At 30.5% G+C, this 20,130-nt stretch overlaps 2 protein-coding genes across 2 annotated transcripts; one reads left to right on the forward strand and one right to left on the reverse strand.

The window, feature by feature from the left end:
* Nucleotides 1–1,082: 1,082 nt before the first annotated feature.
* Nucleotides 1,083–4,910, forward strand: LOC108488431 (uncharacterized). Its single transcript, XM_017792708.2, has 2 exons — nucleotides 1,083–1,491; nucleotides 4,244–4,910. The coding sequence occupies exon 2, from the start codon at nucleotides 4,294–4,296 to the stop codon at nucleotides 4,819–4,821; it is 528 nt and encodes a 175-aa protein (XP_017648197.1). The 5' UTR covers nucleotides 1,083–1,491; nucleotides 4,244–4,293; the 3' UTR covers nucleotides 4,822–4,910.
* A 1,292-nt stretch (nucleotides 4,911–6,202) lies between these two features.
* Nucleotides 6,203–10,194, reverse strand: LOC108488427 (monodehydroascorbate reductase 4, peroxisomal-like). Its single transcript, XM_017792705.2, has 7 exons — nucleotides 9,839–10,194; nucleotides 8,859–8,910; nucleotides 8,124–8,204; nucleotides 7,845–7,963; nucleotides 7,304–7,523; nucleotides 7,102–7,220; nucleotides 6,203–7,027 (listed from the first exon to the last, which is right to left on the reverse strand). The coding sequence occupies exons 1-7, from the start codon at nucleotides 9,956–9,958 to the stop codon at nucleotides 6,299–6,301; spliced, it is 1,440 nt and encodes a 479-aa protein (XP_017648194.1). The 5' UTR covers nucleotides 9,959–10,194; the 3' UTR covers nucleotides 6,203–6,298.
* Between the last annotated feature and the right edge of the window lie 9,936 nt (nucleotides 10,195–20,130).

Below are 20,130 nucleotides of genomic sequence, written 5' to 3' on the forward strand. Positions count from 1 at the left end.
TTATCCCATTAAAAATAAATATATACATTTATTTTCATATTGGATTAATTTCATAGTTTGTGTTTGTAATATATTAACGTAAAATAATGTTAATTTGATAATATTGTTAGTGATTTTTGAAAATTGAATCAAATCAAAATTTTATGTATAAAATTGTACAAAATCAAAGTTCATATATGACATTGCACATTGGGTCAGGGATAAAACCAGAAAATTACTTTAAAGACAGAGATGAATCATAAATTATTAGGGATCAAAGCGAAATTTCACCGTTATACTAACATGTAATTTCATAAAAAATTTAGAAGAAAAATGAGAAATCTAGAGAGGCCAAGATGTCTAAGATATATTTCATAAAAATATAAAAATCATTTAAACATAAATTTTATATAATAAAAAATATGTAAATACAATACAAGGGATAGGGGTCAGTATTCGGTCGAGTCAAGTCGAATTGAGTTAAAAAATTTCGAGTTAGTCGAGCTGAAGAATCCAATTTTAGCAACCAAACTCAATTTGAATTTTTTTCAAATCGAATTGAATTGAGTCAAAAAATTTCGAGTCAAGTCGAGTCGAATTAATAAATCCTATTATTTATACTCAATGTTGCGTTTACATGGACCGATTATTTAACTAGTAGACAAAGTATAAGATTATTGAACTACATAAACAATATAATGATTTTTCCTTTTACCTTAGTAAGTAAATATTTATCAAAATGACATAATTTTACCTTTTAACTTTAGAAAGGTAAACATTTATCAGAATGACGAAGTTTTGATTTTCCTTATTCGGATTTTAAAATAACTCGAATTGGGTTATATTCAAGTTAAATAAAAATTTAATTTTTATTCTAGTTGATCTGAATAACTTAATTAACTCAAATAACTCAAATTATTTAATTTAAAATTAAAATATTTTATCAAAATTTTCAAATTGAATCGAATTTTACTTAACTCTAAAATGGGTTAAGTTAGAAGTGGGAAAATAGGTTAATAAGGAGTTCAAAAAAAAAAAAGGCAATTTCCTATATTCGCTGTCATCGGGACTCATCAAAAACAAAAGAATATATATATATATATAAATTAGCAGATCTCTAATCTGAGCTCACACTGTTCTAAGCAAACCTCTTTCTTTTTTAATGCTTCTCTCTTCATTGTTTTCTGCATAAACAAATTGTTTTTACTGTTTTTAAGAAAGTTTTTTTATTTTTCCCCAGTTATTAAACAAATAAAAACCCAGAATCCACAACACCTCAGATTCCCTTTCATTGGAAAATGTTAGTGAAGCAACAATTTAAATCTCGTAACCATTTTGAGATCAGATCAAAGCTTTTACGGTCAAACAAAACTAGTCAACTATACTTCCCAAACTCTTTTTTTTTTTCTCAAGAAAAGTCTCAGCAATATTTTCCCGGGAAAAAAAACCTTCAAAGTTTCCGGAGAAAGAAACAACAACAACAACCAGCTAGCTAGTTCAGCCCAAGTAAAGGTAAGAATTTCTTTTTTACTACTTATTTATTTCCAATAGTTTCATATATATAAATGACAATGATAGTAGTATCAAATATAGGAAGGTAAAGGTTGATTTTTTTTTTTCTTTTTACAAATGACATTAGGGTTTTCATGAATCAAAACTGTGACTTTCTTTTTGCATTTTCATGTTCTTTGTTGATAATGATTGACTGGATCCCATCATAACCATTACTGCAAAAGTTTTCTTGTTTTAGAGTTCATATAACTGGTAAAAATTATGGATACTGAAATTTCGACTTTAAATTTTAAAATTTATTAAATTTCGAATTTTAAAAATATATATATATTTTAAAAAATGTTTTTTAAATCACATAACACCCAGACTTCGAAATGCCCCCATTAATTTTTTTAAGATACAGTGCATTACTTGCAAATATATATATATATATATATATATATATATATATATTGTGATGATATTTTTTCTATATTTTAGAAAACTAATAAAAATTACTAGCATCTATACAATCTTTTCTTTATGGCTTCAATTAAATGTTTATTTTAATATTTTTATACAATGTAATATTATTATACAAATAATTGATAATGTCGTTGATTGAGTTAGTGTCATAAGTTAATTAGATACCAACTTTAGAAACAATTTAAATGCATTAAATATACTCTTAATATGATGCATTTACGTGTTTAAAATTTTTTTACTCACAATTTAAATTAATTTTTATTTTTAATTTTATACGTATGTTTTATTATTTATTATTTTTAAACCTACATTTATACTATCTGAGTTTGATGTTACTTAACTCAATAAAGTTAGAACAATTAATAAAAAAGCCATAATTTTATTATGATACACATATTGACTTAAAACAGACTTGTAATTACTCTTAAAAAACTTACTCACTGTAATATTTCTTTTCTTTTGATTCAGAAAAAATCGTTTTAGCCCTCAACTAAGTTTTCGTCTTTTAGCATTTGAAATTTGATTTTTTGAAATTATTTTAAAATTAATATAAATTTTATTGACGTGATTTACACATAAATATCTAATATATACATATTCGTGTTTGTATATAAAAAAACCAAATGAGAGGTGATAATGCATTTAAAAAAAGGTAAAAAGCATTAGGAAGATGAAAAGTCTATTCATGAAAATGGGTGACTGAAAGAGTTGGTGTAAAGCTTAAAATAGTTATGATAACAAGACATCAACCTTTGATTTTATTATTTAATAATTATATTCCAAAAAGGAAAATTTAAGCATTTTGCTTCCCATGCAAACGGTGTCGCTTCATTGTCTTCATTGTCTCGTCTAAGTAACTTTTCCTTTTTCAAACTCTTCCCCCTTCCATCATCTTTTCCTTTATGTCATCTACTTCTTTAACACTTCCATTTCATATTCACATTTCTGTCTTTCTTTTTGCTTCATATTATACACATTTGCGTTATATTATATATAAATTTTGTATACTTCATTATAACCCCCATAAAATACATCAACACCACGTAATGTATGAATGGTCAAATCTTAATGAAAATAGATAAAATGACTAATTTATCTCTTTTCTTACTCATCAACTCTTTATTTCTTTATGTTTTTTACATGTGTAATCTTGTTCACGGGCGAAACTTTAAATAGAGGTGAATTTAGAAATCTTTTAATAGGAGTTAAAATTTAATTATAATTTTTTCCTAGATCGAGATATAAGTTTATTATGTATTAATCTTTGAAAGGACTAAACAAAAGTTTTTTTATTTTCATTTTTAAGAGAATTAAATTAAAACTTTTTATTTTTAAAGAGGTCAAAGTGTAAATTCACTATTTAATTTATGGTTTGTTTATAGGTAAATTTAAATAAAACAAATATATATTAAAGTGACATAAACCAATTTGGAAATAAAATGGGTAATTTGGTAATTTAAGAACCTTCCCATTGTTGTCATGTCAACCTCCTAAAACAGAACACATCAAACTACCACGCGCTTTAGCCATTAACTCTCCCCACTCTAAACTCTCATTGGTATTTCCGACACCACCACCCATTTCTGCGCGTGAGTTTTCCCTTTCTCTTCAAGTGTTTGAATTGTTACAGAGCTAAAAATGCATGAAAAAATTCGGAAAAAAAAATGCATGTAAGAGAATATAAAAAAAATCCTCAGTTTCCTGACTTCAATAATTTTCTCTTTTGGTTAATCTCAAAACACATCCTCAAACTATGATATAAATTTTAAATTGATCCTCAAATTTTAAAATATTCTAACTGAACTCTCAGAGTATTACTATCGAATCATTCGTGTTAATGTAGTCATAGTTTTGGTGTTAAATTTCATCTTAAATATGGCATATAAAATATATGGATTGAATTGTAAACGCATGTGTATCTATGATATAAACAACTTATAGATATGATGTATTAGAAAAGAGAAACAACCCAACATGTCAAATTTAAATTGTTCATGTTTGAGGATATTTGGTGGATTTAATTAGATGTTTTGAAGTTTAGGGATTATTTTGAAATTTAAACGATAGTTTGAGGATGTTTAATAAAATTAACCCTTTTTTCAAATTGAAAAACTAATATAAAGATGTTAAAAAAATAAAATAAAAGCTTTCATGTCCACAATGTAGAGGCTATATATATATATATATGTAATATAATATTCAATCAATGCAAAAGATTTAGAGAGATCTACAGAGAGAGAATGATGAAAACCAAAGGGGTTTTCTGATATTTTCTTTTTATTTGCAGTGTTTTTTTTTTTAAATATAATCGTCAAGAGTGAAGTGAAGAGAGATCAAATGGTGGAGAATTCATCATCACCTCGAGTTCCACGTAAAGGAAGAAGGGTAGTAGGGCCCACGAGGAAGAACAAGGAGGCCATTGATGAAGCAGGGGATTTGATCGAGTGTTCAGGCAAGTATTGCCGATCATGCACCGCCGGTGTCATAGCCGACTGCGTGGCACTTTGTTGTTGCCCTTGTGCTTTGCTCAATCTCTTGACGCTTGCATTGGTTAAGGTCCCATGGAAGATGGGGAGGAGGTGCTTGGGGTTCGGGAAAAAGAAGAGGAACAGGGTGGAAATGGAGAGAAAAGTACGCAGCCGAGTCGATGATGATCGTAACAATTCGAGGGGGAAAATGAGGGTAGAAGAAGAGGAAATGTGGGGATTCTCGAGGGTGTTTGGAGAGAAAGAAAATTTCTATGATGATGACGAGGAAGTAGAAATGGGAAATTTCAGTGCGAGATTTGAAGCTGAGAAAGTTTGGTTAGAGTTATATCAGGTTGGGCATTTGGGATTTGGTAGGGTTTCTTTCACTGGCATTTGATATTTTTCCTTTTTCTGTTTGGTTCGCGAGAAAAGAAAAATGTGTAAGTACATTGTTGTTGTTTTTTATTGTAAAGTTTTTTTTTTAAATGTGTAAGTTTTTTTCTTTAGGAGAGTTTTAGGGTGAGAGTTATAATAAAAATTAATCTGGGATTTTAGTAATTTGTAAGAAAAAATTGTCCTATAATTAGATGATATTTTAGTTAAGTAAAAGGGATTAAAAGTTGATATTATTTTTAATAAATTATAAGAATAAAGTAAAATTCAAAACAACAAATGTGATTAGCGCAATTCAATTACATCTCTGACGATTATATTATTAAATAAATTGTTTGGTTTGATACAACGAGTACCAAATTTATATAATTTTAACTTAAAGTTGAATGATATTTTTTAACTCAAAATTAACTATTTACTTGAGGCTTTTTACATCTTAAAAGAAATTAAATAAAATTTATTATTCCACTTTGATTAAAATTTAGAAAATTTGATTTCCTAACACTTATCTATGTGATGATTAATAATTTAATATATTTTTCATTAAATAATTAAAGAGTTTAATTTGATTTTTTAATAATCTCGTTACAATTATATATATTTTTTTGACACAATGTTTAGAATTACCCATAAATAGGAAGATAATGTGCTTTAACGCACTCAACCCATATCCTCTTACATTAACAACAATACCCATATTAATCGAGTTAAGACTCAATTGACCAATTTATTTACTTGCATCTAATTAAATCAGCCAAAATAGTGAACAAAAATTAAAGGAAAAAAAAAACAGTAACCAACATCTATTTTACTCTTCTGAAAAATAAAATAAAAAGCCATTTTGTTTTCCCTCGTTTGGAGCGAGAGAAAGTGAAGAGGGGTCAAGTGATCAGTCAACTGTTATTTTTAATAAATGGAGTATACTAGGAATCGAACACCGGACCTCTCACATCCAAAGCAAAAATCATATCACTAGGCCAAATGCCCAACTCTCAATGGTCTTGAGGATCAGCCTTTTAACTCTGTTCAATTTTGTTAAATGTAGAACAATTTTATTTTAAAACTCATATTTTCATTAAATTTAATTGTTGTTTGAATCTCGATTAATACATTACTTACGAGATAAAATGAATTTGAATAATAAATATTTAATTATTAATCCACACATCCTCTTAAAATTTAATGCAAATAATAATTAAAAATATCAAAATTCTAATATAATTCAATTTATAATATTTAAATCCACACTACAAATATTTAAATTGTAATATCTAATAGTATCTGATAATTTTAAATCTTATTAATATAATACAGGGTAATTAGTCAAAATTTATACCACAAAATATGCTTTGGTGTTGAAAATATGAGATTCTAAATTGAACCAATTTTAAAAAAAAAAGTGAACTCAATGATATATAAAGTATTTTAGACCCTTTTATTCTTTTATTAACAATGGTGTTTTCCAATATTGATGATGTCTCTCACCACCTTCTACGTCTCCTTCCATACCAATATGCAAATGCAGCTACTGATGCTGCCACAGCAACACCCGCGGTTGCGTGCCAAGGGTAGATCGGCGTTTCTACAACAAGGCTAGAAGTTCCGGCTTCGATTGACGGTGTATGAGGTTTTATTTGCTTATTCCCTGTCATAGCGAAATTCAAGCCTTGTCGTCCCACCTCGGCCAGATCATCGACTGCTGGTTTAAGCTGAGTGGCATTAGCTATTGCTTTGAACTCGTCCTCGGTCCCTCCTTCAAGGAAAGATCCAACAAGATGACCATTGTTTATCCAATATGCCCCAAATTTAGTCCCCAAGTAATCTCCAAAATGGACCACTTCCCCTGCATTGTCTCCGTAAAACCGCCAAGAAAACGAGAAGGCTTTTGAGTAGAACAACGGTAGGTACTTGAACTCGCCTGTTTTTTCCGGTTCCATGATCACAGCAGCGACATGTTTAGCGGTTTTTCGAGCCGAATCAACATGCTCGAGCCTGCGAATTCTACCGCAAAGATCGACAGGAAACACCGCGACATCACCAACCGCGTAAACCGAGTCATTGCTTGTTTGCAACTTCCCATTCACTTTGATCCCACCTTTCTCCATCGTCAGTTGTCCTTCGAACAAGCTCGTGTTCGGACGTATTCCGATCCCTACAACAACCATGTCCGCAGGTATCTGACTCCCATCTCGTAGATTAACAGCTGTAACCTAAAAAACTAAGTTGATTAGCTAATCAAAACATCAAAGATTACAGCTTTAAACATCATATAAACATAATTTACCTTCCCATTGGAATCAAATTCAAATGATGATAAAATTGTTCCTCTAATGAACTTAACTCCTTTAGATTGATAATAATCCTCATAATAGCTTGCAATCTTCGGCGTAAACAAACGAGGCACTACAACATAGACAATATTAACATTTTATAACATAGAAAAAATCCGACTCTTCATTCTTGGATTACAAAACTAAGACACTCACTGCAATGAGCTTCGGGGAAAACCATGGTTACGTTTATTTTATTGGTGACCAATGATGCAGCACACTCCATCGCAATGTACCCTCCGCCGATGACCACAGCATTTCCGCCGGTACAAGATTGCATCACGTTAACGAGTCGGTCCGCATCGGCTAAATCTCGTAAATAACATACATTTTCCGCTTCCGATCCTTTCACTCCGAATTCTTCGAGCTTTAAAGCCTACCGTTTGACAAACATGAATATGCAATCATTATCATTTGCAGGGGTGGCACTAAACCTAAAATGGGAAAATATCATTCTGGCCTCTTTATCTTTTATAAAATTATAAATTAGTAAATGGCTAAATTCTACTTTAGCCCCAAAAATGATAAAATTTCATAAAGATATAAGCTAATACAATGATAAAATTGCATTTTAGATCTCATAAAAATACATAACTCAATTTCGGCTCCAAAATTAGTTTCGGACTTTGCCCCTGATCATTTGTGACCATTAACACTAACAACAATAATTAGGTGATTAAAAGCTTAGTTTCGATACCTTAGCCCCTGTGGCAATGATGAGGGTTTCATAACGTATAGTCTCGCCGGAAGCTGTCAATAGCGTTTTCTGTCCGACATCAACAGATTCAACTCGAGTTCCAAGGACTAATTCGATACCTAAATAATGATTTAACTCGAAAGGGCATAATATTAAAAGTATATAAACTAAACTCAAAATTTAATCTAGTATAAGGACGAAAATTAAAAAAAAAAATTATCTTTTAGACAAGTATGTTTCTTTGTAAGTATAAGGATAATGTTATGAGAAAGAAATTACCATGTTCCTCGTACCATGTCGGAGTTAACAATTCCTCATTAGCACCAACACAAGTGTGAAATGATGGAAGGCGTGCCGGAGCTGTGGATTATCAACAAAAACCAGAGAATATTAAGATATGGCAAAATTTATTAGTTTTGAATTTTTAACAAAATAAAATTGGGCTTTTTCATTACTTTTGATTCAAAATAAAATTACAGTTCAAATTTTAAAATATTTTAATTCAATAATTAGCTTAAATATTAAATATAATATAGATCTATACGGAAAATAATTATAATTTTTGACAACATGAAAATGTGGTGGGAAACAATTGGGGTAATTATTCGTGATAGATACGGAAGTTGGATTCTTGAGTATAATTAGTTGGTAGGTATTTGTTCAGTTCTAGATACTGAATTGTGGGGCACTTTAGAAGATGTGGCGATTATTATTGATAGGGGACTTGACAAAGTTTTTATCTTATCGGACAATAAAGAGGAGGTATAAACTATTCAAGAGAATGCTGCAACGGTGTCGAATTCCACTTTAATTATAAGAATTAACTTACTTTTGACTGATTCAGCACGTTTCAAAAAATTATAATAAAGAGACTAATAGTTCAATTTTTTTAAACACCTCCATGAAGTCTTGGATATATCTTGGAATAATCTTTGTAATGTTTTTCATTTACCCAAAAAATAAAAAACCAAAAGAAGAAAAAAAAAGTAATCAGAGTTGGAAAGTGATACTTACATTCAGGATGTAGAAATTTTTTACTTAGAGTAGGTCTCTCATATGGGGCAACCTGAAAACAATTCCATGCTTCATAAAAAAATAATCACATCATCTACTATCGTAGAAAGAGGAGTAAAATCTATCAAATAAATTGATTGAATCGAAAATTAATGATTTATTTAATTTAATTTATACTATTAAGTGAGAAAATTTTTAATTAAATAAGAAATCAAAAATTTTGGAAAAAGAATAAAATTTGGTTTTAACTTTCTTTGATTTTTTTACCAAAATATAAGTGTATGTGATGAAATTTAGCATCTTGAATTTATATTAGAATTTGTACAATTTAATAAAATAGATATTTTTTTTCAATTTTTATATTTAATATTTAAATTATTTTAATATAATTAACTGGTTGAACTCATCTAACCAGTTCAACCAATGAGTTTAATTTTAGCACAAGATGTAAGATTATATTTTAAGATTTTATTTAAAATAAGCTTAAAATATATATATTTAAAAAAAACATATATTAATGTATTTATTAAATTAAATTTGTACTTTTTAAATATAATAAGAGTTACTTATATTTATTAATTAAAGTAGAGTAAAGATAAATATAAAATAATAAAAATTTAAATAGTAACAATTTTGACATTAAAAAATAAATTAATTTAAAATATATAAAATAAAAACCTGTAAAAATATTGATAATATTATTTAAATTATAATAAATTAATATTAATATTGAAACCATGATGAATATAATCAATTCTAAATTAATTAAATATATTTAAAATAATTTATAATTAGATTAAAATTTCAATTTATTAATGAATTTTTTAAGAAATTCATTAAAAACTAATTTAATATACACAAACTAGTTTAGGACTATGCAAAAGAAAAGAAAAAAACACTACCCCTAAGTTTTATGTATAAACCCTCATCTAATTCTACAAAGAGTAAGTAGACATGATTAAGTTATTAAAAACACTTACTGGTTCTTCAGATATAATGCAGAGCTGAGCATGAGAAACCCCTCTTTTAGTAAATTCAAGAGCTGCATATCCAGCTGCTACACCTCCTCCTACTATTACATATTCAAATCCTCTCTCCATGGAAGGTCTTGCCTTTCTCAGCTCCAAGGAAAATGAATGAGATCAAATAATTTTTTTTTTTTGACTCTCGTGGTACAACGTGTAAAGATTTGTCATTACTTAACATGATCATGCCATTGGTTGACGTGTACTGGTGGGACCAGTGATGGGGTAAGGTCCTGCAATGGGATGTTGCCACCCGGAAAAGAAAGAAGCCAAACATTGTATGTGGAGTGGATAAGGGTCTTCATATTTCTACCACATGATGTAAGGGACTTTATCTTCTTTTCTATAGTACTTCTGGGGATATAATTTTCCATGAAATAGTAAACAGATTTATCTTTTGTCTTGTTTATTAAATCATATGACATAGAATTCAAATCATACAAATGATGGAAATTTTATTAATTTTATAAAATGGAATTAAATGGCAAACTATTCAAGCCATTTGATATTTTTAATTTTAAAAATATTTTTACTTTTTTTCATAATCATTTCATGTATTATATAAATATACTAGTTTACATACTTGTGCAATGCACGGTTCAATTGTATGTATTGATTAAAATACACTTAATTATTTTTATAAATCTATTTTTTATAATGTTTCACTAATAATTTGATTACGAAATTAAATTATGATGATGTGTCAGCGTGTAATAGGTGACAAATGTCTTAGAACCAGTTTAGAACTAATTGTTAATAAAATTATTCCAAATTTCTATTTTATTATATATATATTTGTGTGTTATATATATATGATATGATGTGTATATATGCTATCATATATATAATAAAATTAATAAAATAGGATTATTTTTTGTTCTCGTTTATTGTTTGATGAATTCGATAAAAATAAATGTTATATTTATATTTGATTCTTAAATCAATTTAAATTAAGTTATTATATGATGTGATTAATAAGTAATGAATATTATAGCTAATTAAATTAAATTAAAATGTTATATAATGTAATTAAATTAAGTTAATAATGAGTCCCATAATTATAGGTTAATAATTAATGAAATATTTTGAAACTCAAATAACTATCACAGTACTCGATGTACGTTTTAATATATGCTCTCATACCTTCTTTCATATTACATATAGATATATATTATGATATATATGATTGCTACATGTAGATGTGTGCATGGCCGGGCCAGGCTCAACTAAAAGTTTAGGTCCATTCGCTAGGCCTAGACCCGGCCCAAAAAATGGGCCTAAAATTTTGTCCAAGTCTGACCCGGATAAAAATGTTAAAACCCAAGCCCGACTTGGCCCGCCCATATTAATTTTTATATTCTTTTTTATATAATTTTAAAATATATATAATACATCAAAAATACTAAAAACATCAAAATAAATATTTCCCAACAAATTAAAAATAAAATTTAAAAACTATGTATACTTAAATAACACTAAGGCTTCTTTTGGTTTAGCTTTTAATGCCAGTGTGATGCAGTTGAGGGAGATAATTGCTACCAATTTCACTGATTGCTTGTTTGGTTCAGCATCACAGTATAGTCAAAATTAATTTCAACCACACTGATATGCTGAAAAGTGGCTAGAGATATCGGCAGCAATTAAACCCATTTGGGTAGTAGGTATTTTTAACAGACAAAAATACCCATACTTTTATTTATTATTTTACCATTTTATCTTGAAAGTTAAACTAATTGCTTCCCCAACCTTATTTGTTTTCAGATTTGGGAACAAAGCAGGCACTTATTTTTCAGATTTGAGAACTAAAACAGTGATTATTACTGGTTTCTCCCCTCTTTTTTACTTCATTCTTAGTTGTGGCTGCTACTTTTTTCTTTGCCTAAAGGTTAGTTTTTATATATACGTGTTGAGTATGGTATCATGTTCATGTTATGTTTTCATCTCGTTTTTAAATTTTTCGAGTTTAAATCGGATTATTGATCTGTTGGGGATATCTACATATATGAGTTGTAGTTTCCACTTCTACAATGAATGCAAAAATTTAGCTTGTAGTTGGGAATTTTTTAAGAATTTTTTAGTGTAGTGTAGTGCTCTTCTTCTTAATACAAGATTGAAATGATGAAACAAACCATAAAATCGAGAAATGAATCTTAACCCTATATGAATATAGTGTTTCTAGTTGTTAAAGTTTTGAAATAATTTTGAGCTATAAAAAAGAAGAAGAAGGAAAGATCCATGTATTTGTATGAGAAAAAAGTATTTAAGTTGGGTCATTCTTTGTTTTTTTACTACGGAGTAATTCTTGATATCTTGTGTTTTTCTTTTTCCATTTAGCTATGTTCTTAATTCATAATCATGATGTGGATTAACATTTTATTTGATTTAGGAGCGAAGAGTGCTTTACTTAGTATATTAGCGAAAACAGCCTCTGTTGCGGCTTGAGATGGAGGAAAGTGGTGGCAAAAATGGGTTTCAAGGTAACGAGGTTTCCCTCTTGGTAGAAGAGCTCATCCAATTATCGGTTAAAAGTTCGGTAGTGGAACCAGGAGGAAAGCCAACTCTGATTTGCACTATATGGACAGAGAAATCTTATAATCTGGATAGTTTCAGGGCATAGATGAATAGTATATGGAAAACAAAGAAAAAATTCAAGATCCAATTGGCAGGATAAAACCTTTTGCTAATCGTGTTTGAGTCTGAAGAAGATTTAGAGACTGTTCTGGAAGGTCAGCCATGGTTATTTCGGAAGCAATTAGTTATTTTTGATCGACTAGTTAAATCGATGGAAAGAAATCAAATCAGACTTATTTCATCCCCGTTCTAGGTTAACATTGGGCCATGTTTGCCTAAATTTGATAAAAAAAAGATTGATGCATGCTATTGGGGTGACTTTTGGAGGAATTTTTAGATCTAAAATAAATGGTGAATTCTTTCATCTTAGAGTTAAGTTAGATGTGCAGAAACCCCTTCGTAGGGGTATATTTGTATCCACAGATGATCAAAGGAAATCTTGGATCTCTTTTAAATATGAGAAACTACCGACCTTTTGTTTTGGATGTGAGAGGATGGGGCACGCCCTCCTAGACTGTGGTGTGATAAAACCTACAGAAAAAGACAAAATCAGAGATGACCCACCTTTCTCTGTAACGCTAAAGGCAGAATTAAATTTACAAGGAATGGAGAGTTTAAAGCTTAATGCCCTCTCAAAGAAGACACAGTCTCAATGTTCGTACACAGGTCTTTTGGAGGAAAGTTAGGAAATGGAACCACAAGGAGGGGATGAAAATGCCATGAGACTATAATTACTAGAAGTGGAAAAAGTGAAGAAGTTTCAAGAAGAAGGGGTGATCGCAGACGAGGAAGTTCATGGGTGATGCGATATACAGGATCAAACTTTGAAATCAGCTAAAAAGACTAGCTGGAAAAAAATTAATTCGGCTAGAGTGATGGGTCATTACAGTGAAGAAAGTATAATGCGGTAGAGAAAGTTGACAGAATTAGATGTTGGAGATTGCGATGAAGAAAAAACCTATGAAGATGTAGTAAAAAGAGTGAAATATGATGGACAAGCTTCAAAAAACAAGGAGGGCTCAATATTGTTACTAGAAAATTTGGAAAAAGGCTATTTTCCCAACCAAAATAGATCAGCGGCTGCCAGAAGGCAAGCCGACCGAGCGCAATGAAAATCATTTGTTGGAATGTCCGTGGTTTGGGGAACCTACGGACAGTGCGAAGGCTTTGGTTCTCACTGAAGCAACATAACCCCAAAATGGTCTTCTTTATGGAGACCAAAATTGATGACAAGCATATGGAAAAGATCAGAAGGAGATGTGGTTTTGTGAATGGAATAGATGTAGGAGCAAATGACTCGCAAGGTGGGATTTGTCTAGCATGGAGAAAGGAAATTACGGTTAGTCTAAAAGCTTTTTCAAAAAATCATATTGATGTGTTGATCGAAGAAAGCAATGTTAGTGGAGAATGGAGATTTATAGGGTTTTATGGGTTACCATATGTTAGCAATCAAAGTGCTTCGTGGAACTTGCTAAGGATGTTAGGTGAAGAACAGCGTTATTCGTGGTTGGTTAGTGGTGATTTTAATGAAATAATGTACTCTTTTGAAAAAAGTGAAGGACAACCGAGGGAGGAGAAAAAAATGGCAGCCTTCCGCGAGGTTTTGGATGAATGTCAATTAATGGATGTGGGTTTTACGGGAGCGTGGTTTACATGGGAGAGGGGGAATATACCAGAAAGAAATATTAAAGAGAGATTGGATAGGGGCGTTACCAATGAAAAATAGATGCATCTATTTCCAAAGGGCAATATTCATCATTTAATTCACTCGATATCAGACCATTGCCCTCTCCTTATTAGTACAGACAATGGAACAAGTTATAAACGAAGCCCACGATTTAAATTTGAGGCACGGTGGATCTTAGAAGAATTGATTGAGCGAGAGATAAAGAAATCATGGGAGTCATCGAATGGGTCGATCTCTGAGAAGCTAGAAAGTCTACAAGTTAGTCTGACAAGGTGGGTAAGCTCAATTAAAAAAGGTCGAGATGGTTTGAAAAAGAAGCTCACAAAGGAACTAGGGATTCTAATGGAAAGCGAGAAGGATGATGATATAATGGAAAAGCTAATTCATACTAGAACCAGACTCAATATAGAGATTAATAAAGATGAAATGTATTGGAAACAGAGAGCACGGGCCAATTGGCTTCAATTAGGGGATAAAAATTTAGCCTTTTTCATAAACATGCCTCAGCTCATAGAATGATCAACACAATTAATAGGCTGGAATCAGCTGAAGGGAAGGAAATTTCTGATGAAATAACAATTAATGAAGTAGTCTCAAACTACTTCCAGAATTTATTTTCATCTAATAAAGTGGGTGATTTATCTCACCTATTGACTGGTATTGGTACTAATATTTCCTTTGAGATGAATACAACTTTGTTAGCAACATATACGGTGGAAGAGGTTTATTTAGCGTTGAAAGGCATGGGACCAACTAAAGTACCAGGTTGTGACAGTTTTCCAACACTATTTTTCCAGAGGTTTTGGCACATTGTAGGAAAAGATGTTAAAGCCTTTTGTTTAGGAATCCCAAATGTGGGTAAGGATTTTGAATCTTTGAATTGTACAGATATAGTGCTTATCCCAAAAATCCCAAATCCCACAAGCCTCATTAATTTCAGACCTATTAGCTTATGTACAGTTTTGTACAAAATTGTGGCAAAAACAATAACAAATTGACTTCAAGACTGTATTGGAAGGTGCATTGAAAATGCTCAAAGTGCTTCCATGAAGATTAATATTGGATAATGTGCTGATAGCTTATGAAATCTTACATATATTACGCCAAAAACGTACCGAGAAAAGAGGATTTATGGCAATAAAGCTAGATATGAGCAAAGCTTATGACAAGGTTGAATGGGATTTTTTAAAGGAAGTAATGCTTCTGATGGGATTTGCAGAGGAATGGGTGACACTAGTTATGAGATGTATCTCTACAATCTCTTATATTGTGAATATTAATGGAAACAGAGGCAGTGTTTTTAAACCTACTAGAGGGCTCCGCCAAGGCTATCCGCTTAGCCCTTATCTTTTTTTGATATGTAACGAGGGACTTTTATCTTTGATAAGATTGGCAGTAGAAGAGGGTTTCCTAAAAGGAGTAAAAGTGAGTAGAAGGGGACCGGCGATATCACACCTATTGTTTGCAAATGATTGTATAGTGTTTGGAGAAGCCACAAAGGAAAGAGCGACAATTTTAAAAGACATTTTGAAGGAATATGAACGATGTTCTGGCTAATGTGTAAATTTTAATAAGTTGACAATTTTCTTTAGCTCTAACACAACAGAGGGGGTCAAAGAAGAAATCTTGAATGGAATGGGTGTGCGGTGTTCAACAAATATGGAAAGATATCTAGGGCTCCCTAATGTGATAGGCAGACGAAAAAAAAATCTTTTCAAAATCTCAAGGACAAAGTTAATTAGAGAATTGGAAAATGGAGCACAAGGCTTTTATCACAAGGGGGAAAAGAGGTTTTTATGAAATCAGTTCTTCAAGCAATACCAACTTACACTGTTGTAGGCCAATTTTGGCCCGTTTACATCTAAACCCGAGTGGCCCAATTACTAAACTAAAACCCAACAAATTAAACCCAAAATATACCCCAAGCCCAATACCTAAACTAGCCCAAACAACAAACCCAACAAAACCTAAATACCTAGCCCAAGCCCAATTAGCTCATTAGTCAAACTAGGGTTTCAGAAAAGCTGAAACCCTAGCCACCCTCTCCCCACTTGCCTCTGATGACTCTGCCACCACCACCCACCGCCACCTACTCTACCGCCACTTGCACCTGCAAAATCAAAGAAAGAAAAGACACAAATATAAAAAAAATTGATGTAAAATGGCTATAAAAAGCCAAGCAAAATATTGTAAAGGGGTTGGGCAGTCTTAATACATATATTATATTTTCAAACACAAAAACAGTGACGAGGGAAACACCAAATCAAAAACACAATACCAAATCAAAGGATCTAAGTGCCAAAAATCGAGATTGAAAACCAAAGGTGATTCTTTTTTTTAGAATCTATTATTTTTTATTTTTTTGTACCCTTTTTATATTGCAAATCTACTTAAATATATACATGTTATTAAGCAAAAAAAAAAGAAACAAAAAAATAAAAAAATACTTTTTTTCGATTTTCTGGCCACCGTGTACGGTGGCCGGCGGTGGTTGGTGGCGGCTGGCGACGACGATCGGCGGTGGCGACCGGCCAGAGTCCTCGCCGAAGCATATACCTGCAGAGAGAAAACAAAAGGAGATAAAGAATTTTTTTTTTAAAACAAGTTGGAAGTTATTTTTTTTTTAAATTTTTGGCCTTAAATAGGCCTCCAAAACGACGTCGTTTTGGGCAAGCCTTTTAAGCACCAAAACGACGTCGTTTTGAGCTTTAACCCATGGCCGACCCGCGACTCGACCCGCTCCAACTTCAGGATCCGCGTGTTTTCATTGGAGGGGCTATTTGCGCATTTAGCCCCTCCGCTTCTTTTCTATTATGCAATCAAGTTTTTAGTTGTTTCAAATTCGGCTCCGAAATTTGTTGCGATTTTCAATTTAGTCCCCGATGATGTGCTGCGTTTTGATGGGAAGGAATATTTGCTATTTCGGTCCCCCTATGTTTTGCACGCGTTCAAATAGGCCCCTTCCTTTTGTTTTATTTCAAATTCGCCTCAAAAATTCCATTTTCAATTCAATTTCGTCCTTTTTTTTTATTACTTTTTCTCATTATTCTATTTTAATTTTAATATTATTCATACTATTATATTTTTATTTATTAGCATCTCATTATTATTATTTTTACTTAATACTTATATATATTATATAGTATTATTAATAGTTGCTTTTAATATTATTATTATTTCTAATATGTATATATTATGTAAATATTTTTAATACTATATTTCGTATTTATTCTTAATATATATGTATATATTTATGTAGTATTATTAATAGTTATTTTTAACATTATTATTATTTCTAATATGTATATACTATGTAAATATTTTAATACTATATTATGTATACATTTTTATATATATTACGTATATACATCTTTTTAATATTATATTTTTATATATGTTATGTATATATCTTTAATACTATATTATTTATATATTTTTTTATTTTCATATTATCTTACATATATATTTTTAATAACTATATTATGTATATACTATTACTATATATCTATTTATGTAGCATTATTAATGGTTGTTTTACTATTATTATTATTCCTAGTATATATACTATGTATACATTTTTAAATACTATATCATATATATATATATATATATTTTATATACCGTATTATGTACATGTTATTATTATATCTATTTTTACCCTATTATTTTACTATTAATATTAGTATATATTTTATTATACGTGTATATATATATACTTTTTATATATAGTATTATTTTATATATCATTATATTTATTATTATACTTATTATTTTCACTATTGTTGCTTAATATTATTATGTATTATTTGGTATACATGTATCTTTTGTACATACTTATACTTACTTCATTACTCCTTGATCATTACCATTACCACTATTATAAGTATAATTATTATTCTTTTCATCATTATTAACATGTATATACACATATATATGTATATATATATTTTATGTATATATTATTATTTCTCTATTATTGTTATAAATACATTATTTTTCTTATTATAGTAATAGTACATTATTTTTATTTTCTTGTAAATATTGTTATTGTTGTTTTAATATTCTTAGTTTTAATATTTTTATTATTAATTGCATCATTGTTTGCATTATTTACTAATTCTTATTATAATAATGTTTTACTCATACTTTTTAATTAATTTCAACAAATAAGCTAACGTACCGATTTAACATTAATTCGTCGATTTCATCGTTATGTTGGGTGAATATTAATCGGCTCGTGTTAAAAATGGAACATCCTTCTCAAAAGAAGCCGAAAAACTTGAAATTTCTCGTGTTTTAATCGAATCACGATTAAATGTTATATTGAACTCGCATTTTCGAAAATTAAGACAACACATGTTTAACGAGATACCAATTTTGGGAGTCGCGAGGGTGCTAATACCTTCCTCATGTGTAACCGACTCCCGAACCCTACATTTTCCCTAGATTTTGACGTAGACCTAAACCCGGCCTCCTTATGTATTCAAAAGTAAATTTTCTTTTAAAAAAAAAAGATGATTTATTAGGTGTCCGATCACACCTAGGAAAAGGATCGGTGGCGACTCCCTTTTTTTAAATCGAAATTCCTTTTTTCAAATTTTCCAATAAATCGCCTCAATTAGCGACCGAGAGCAAATTTTTTTTACGTTGCTACATACACTATGACATGCTTTCTTCTACCAAAGTCTTTATGTGGGGATTTAAAAAATATTTTTGCTAAATTCTAGTGGCAACATGGAAAGAGGAAGAAAAGGATACATTGGTGCTAATAGAAATTTATGTGTCGACCAAAAGAGGAGGGGGGAATGGGTTTTCGAAACATGTCTCACTTTAATATCTCTTCTAGCGAAACAAGGATGGATGATTATTAATAATCAGAATTCTCTTGTTATGCGAGTTCTTAAAGCTAAATATTTTCCAAATGATCATTTTTTAAACTCCTGCTAGGGAAACTCAGTTTCTTATACATGGAAAAACATCTGGTCGGCTAAAGATGTATTGGCAAAGGGTTTATGTTGGTGAGTAGGTACAGGCATTAATATTTCTATTAATAATGATGCTCGGATTCCAGACGCAATAAATTTTAGGCTATCTTCATTGGTTAATTCGATGTCAGATTTAAAAGTTAATGCGTTGATCGATAACACTGAAAGAATATGAAAAACGGAGCTGATTAAGAATACCTTTTCAGAAGAAGATGTTGGAAAAATACTTCGGATCCTGTAACACCCCAAACCCGGCCTAGACGTTATGACCGGATCCGACATGCCACATCAAAAACGTTAAAAATATTTTTCCCATTCTAAGTTCAGAAAATCGTACTTATTTTTAAAGGATTAATTCATTAAGGGTTAAAGTGAATGGAAGCTGTGCACCAGGTAGGAAACCGAAAAAGAGGAGGTGAGTCCATCGGACTGCTTAAGTACCAAGCTCTTTCGGATCCAATCCTAGACATGCACACCGCTATTGCAACACTCTAACATCGCGAATATTTTTAGGTTACCATTGTAATTATGTCTATTTTAGAATAAAACATATTTAAATTTGGAAAACATTATCATAGCAGAAGCCTTGTTTGTAATCGTGTTACTTTGAAATCAGTTTATGTTTTTGGAAAACGAACCCTAGATCTAGCCCATTTTGATAGTTAATATAGTTTAAATTCATCATGATAAGTTATAAATCAAAAACCAAATAAAAATAATCATAAGCAGCCTTATTACATAACAAAACCCAAATCATCAAAGTAAGGAAAATTGAAGTCCAAATCACCAGAAGAAATCCATATTGCAGAACGAGTGGCTACTCCGAATCCCTCGCAGCTCCAAGCCCACTATAGTTGGGGATTACCTGCATGGATGAAAATAGGGGATGAGTTTAGGGAAACTCAGTGTGTAAAATTAACCCAACCATAGCCATATCAGCTCAAACCACAGAACAAAATAAATTGGCCTTAGCCCGAATGAATCTGAAATTAAGCTCATAGGCC

This window comes from Gossypium arboreum, chromosome 9 (genome assembly GCF_025698485.1).
Source record: "Gossypium arboreum isolate Shixiya-1 chromosome 9, ASM2569848v2, whole genome shotgun sequence".
Classification (NCBI taxonomy): domain Eukaryota; kingdom Viridiplantae; phylum Streptophyta; class Magnoliopsida; order Malvales; family Malvaceae; genus Gossypium; species Gossypium arboreum.

Excerpts from the sequence above, each read along its gene's own strand:
- LOC108488431 (XM_017792708.2), top strand. The coding sequence starts at position 4,294 with ATGGTGGAGAATTCATCATCACCTCGAGTTCCACGTAAAGGAAGAAGG.
- LOC108488427 (XM_017792705.2), bottom strand. The coding sequence starts at position 9,958 with ATGGAGAGAGGATTTGAATATGTAATAGTAGGAGGAGGTGTAGCAGCT. Across the intron at positions 8,205-8,858 it reads AAAATTTCTACATCCTGAAT|CTCCGGCACGCCTTCCATCA; the intron begins GTAAGTATCACT and ends GATAATCCACAG. Across the intron at positions 7,221-7,303 it reads TTTCCCCGAAGCTCATTGCA|TGCCTCGTTTGTTTACGCCG; the intron begins GTGAGTGTCTTA and ends TCTATGTTGTAG.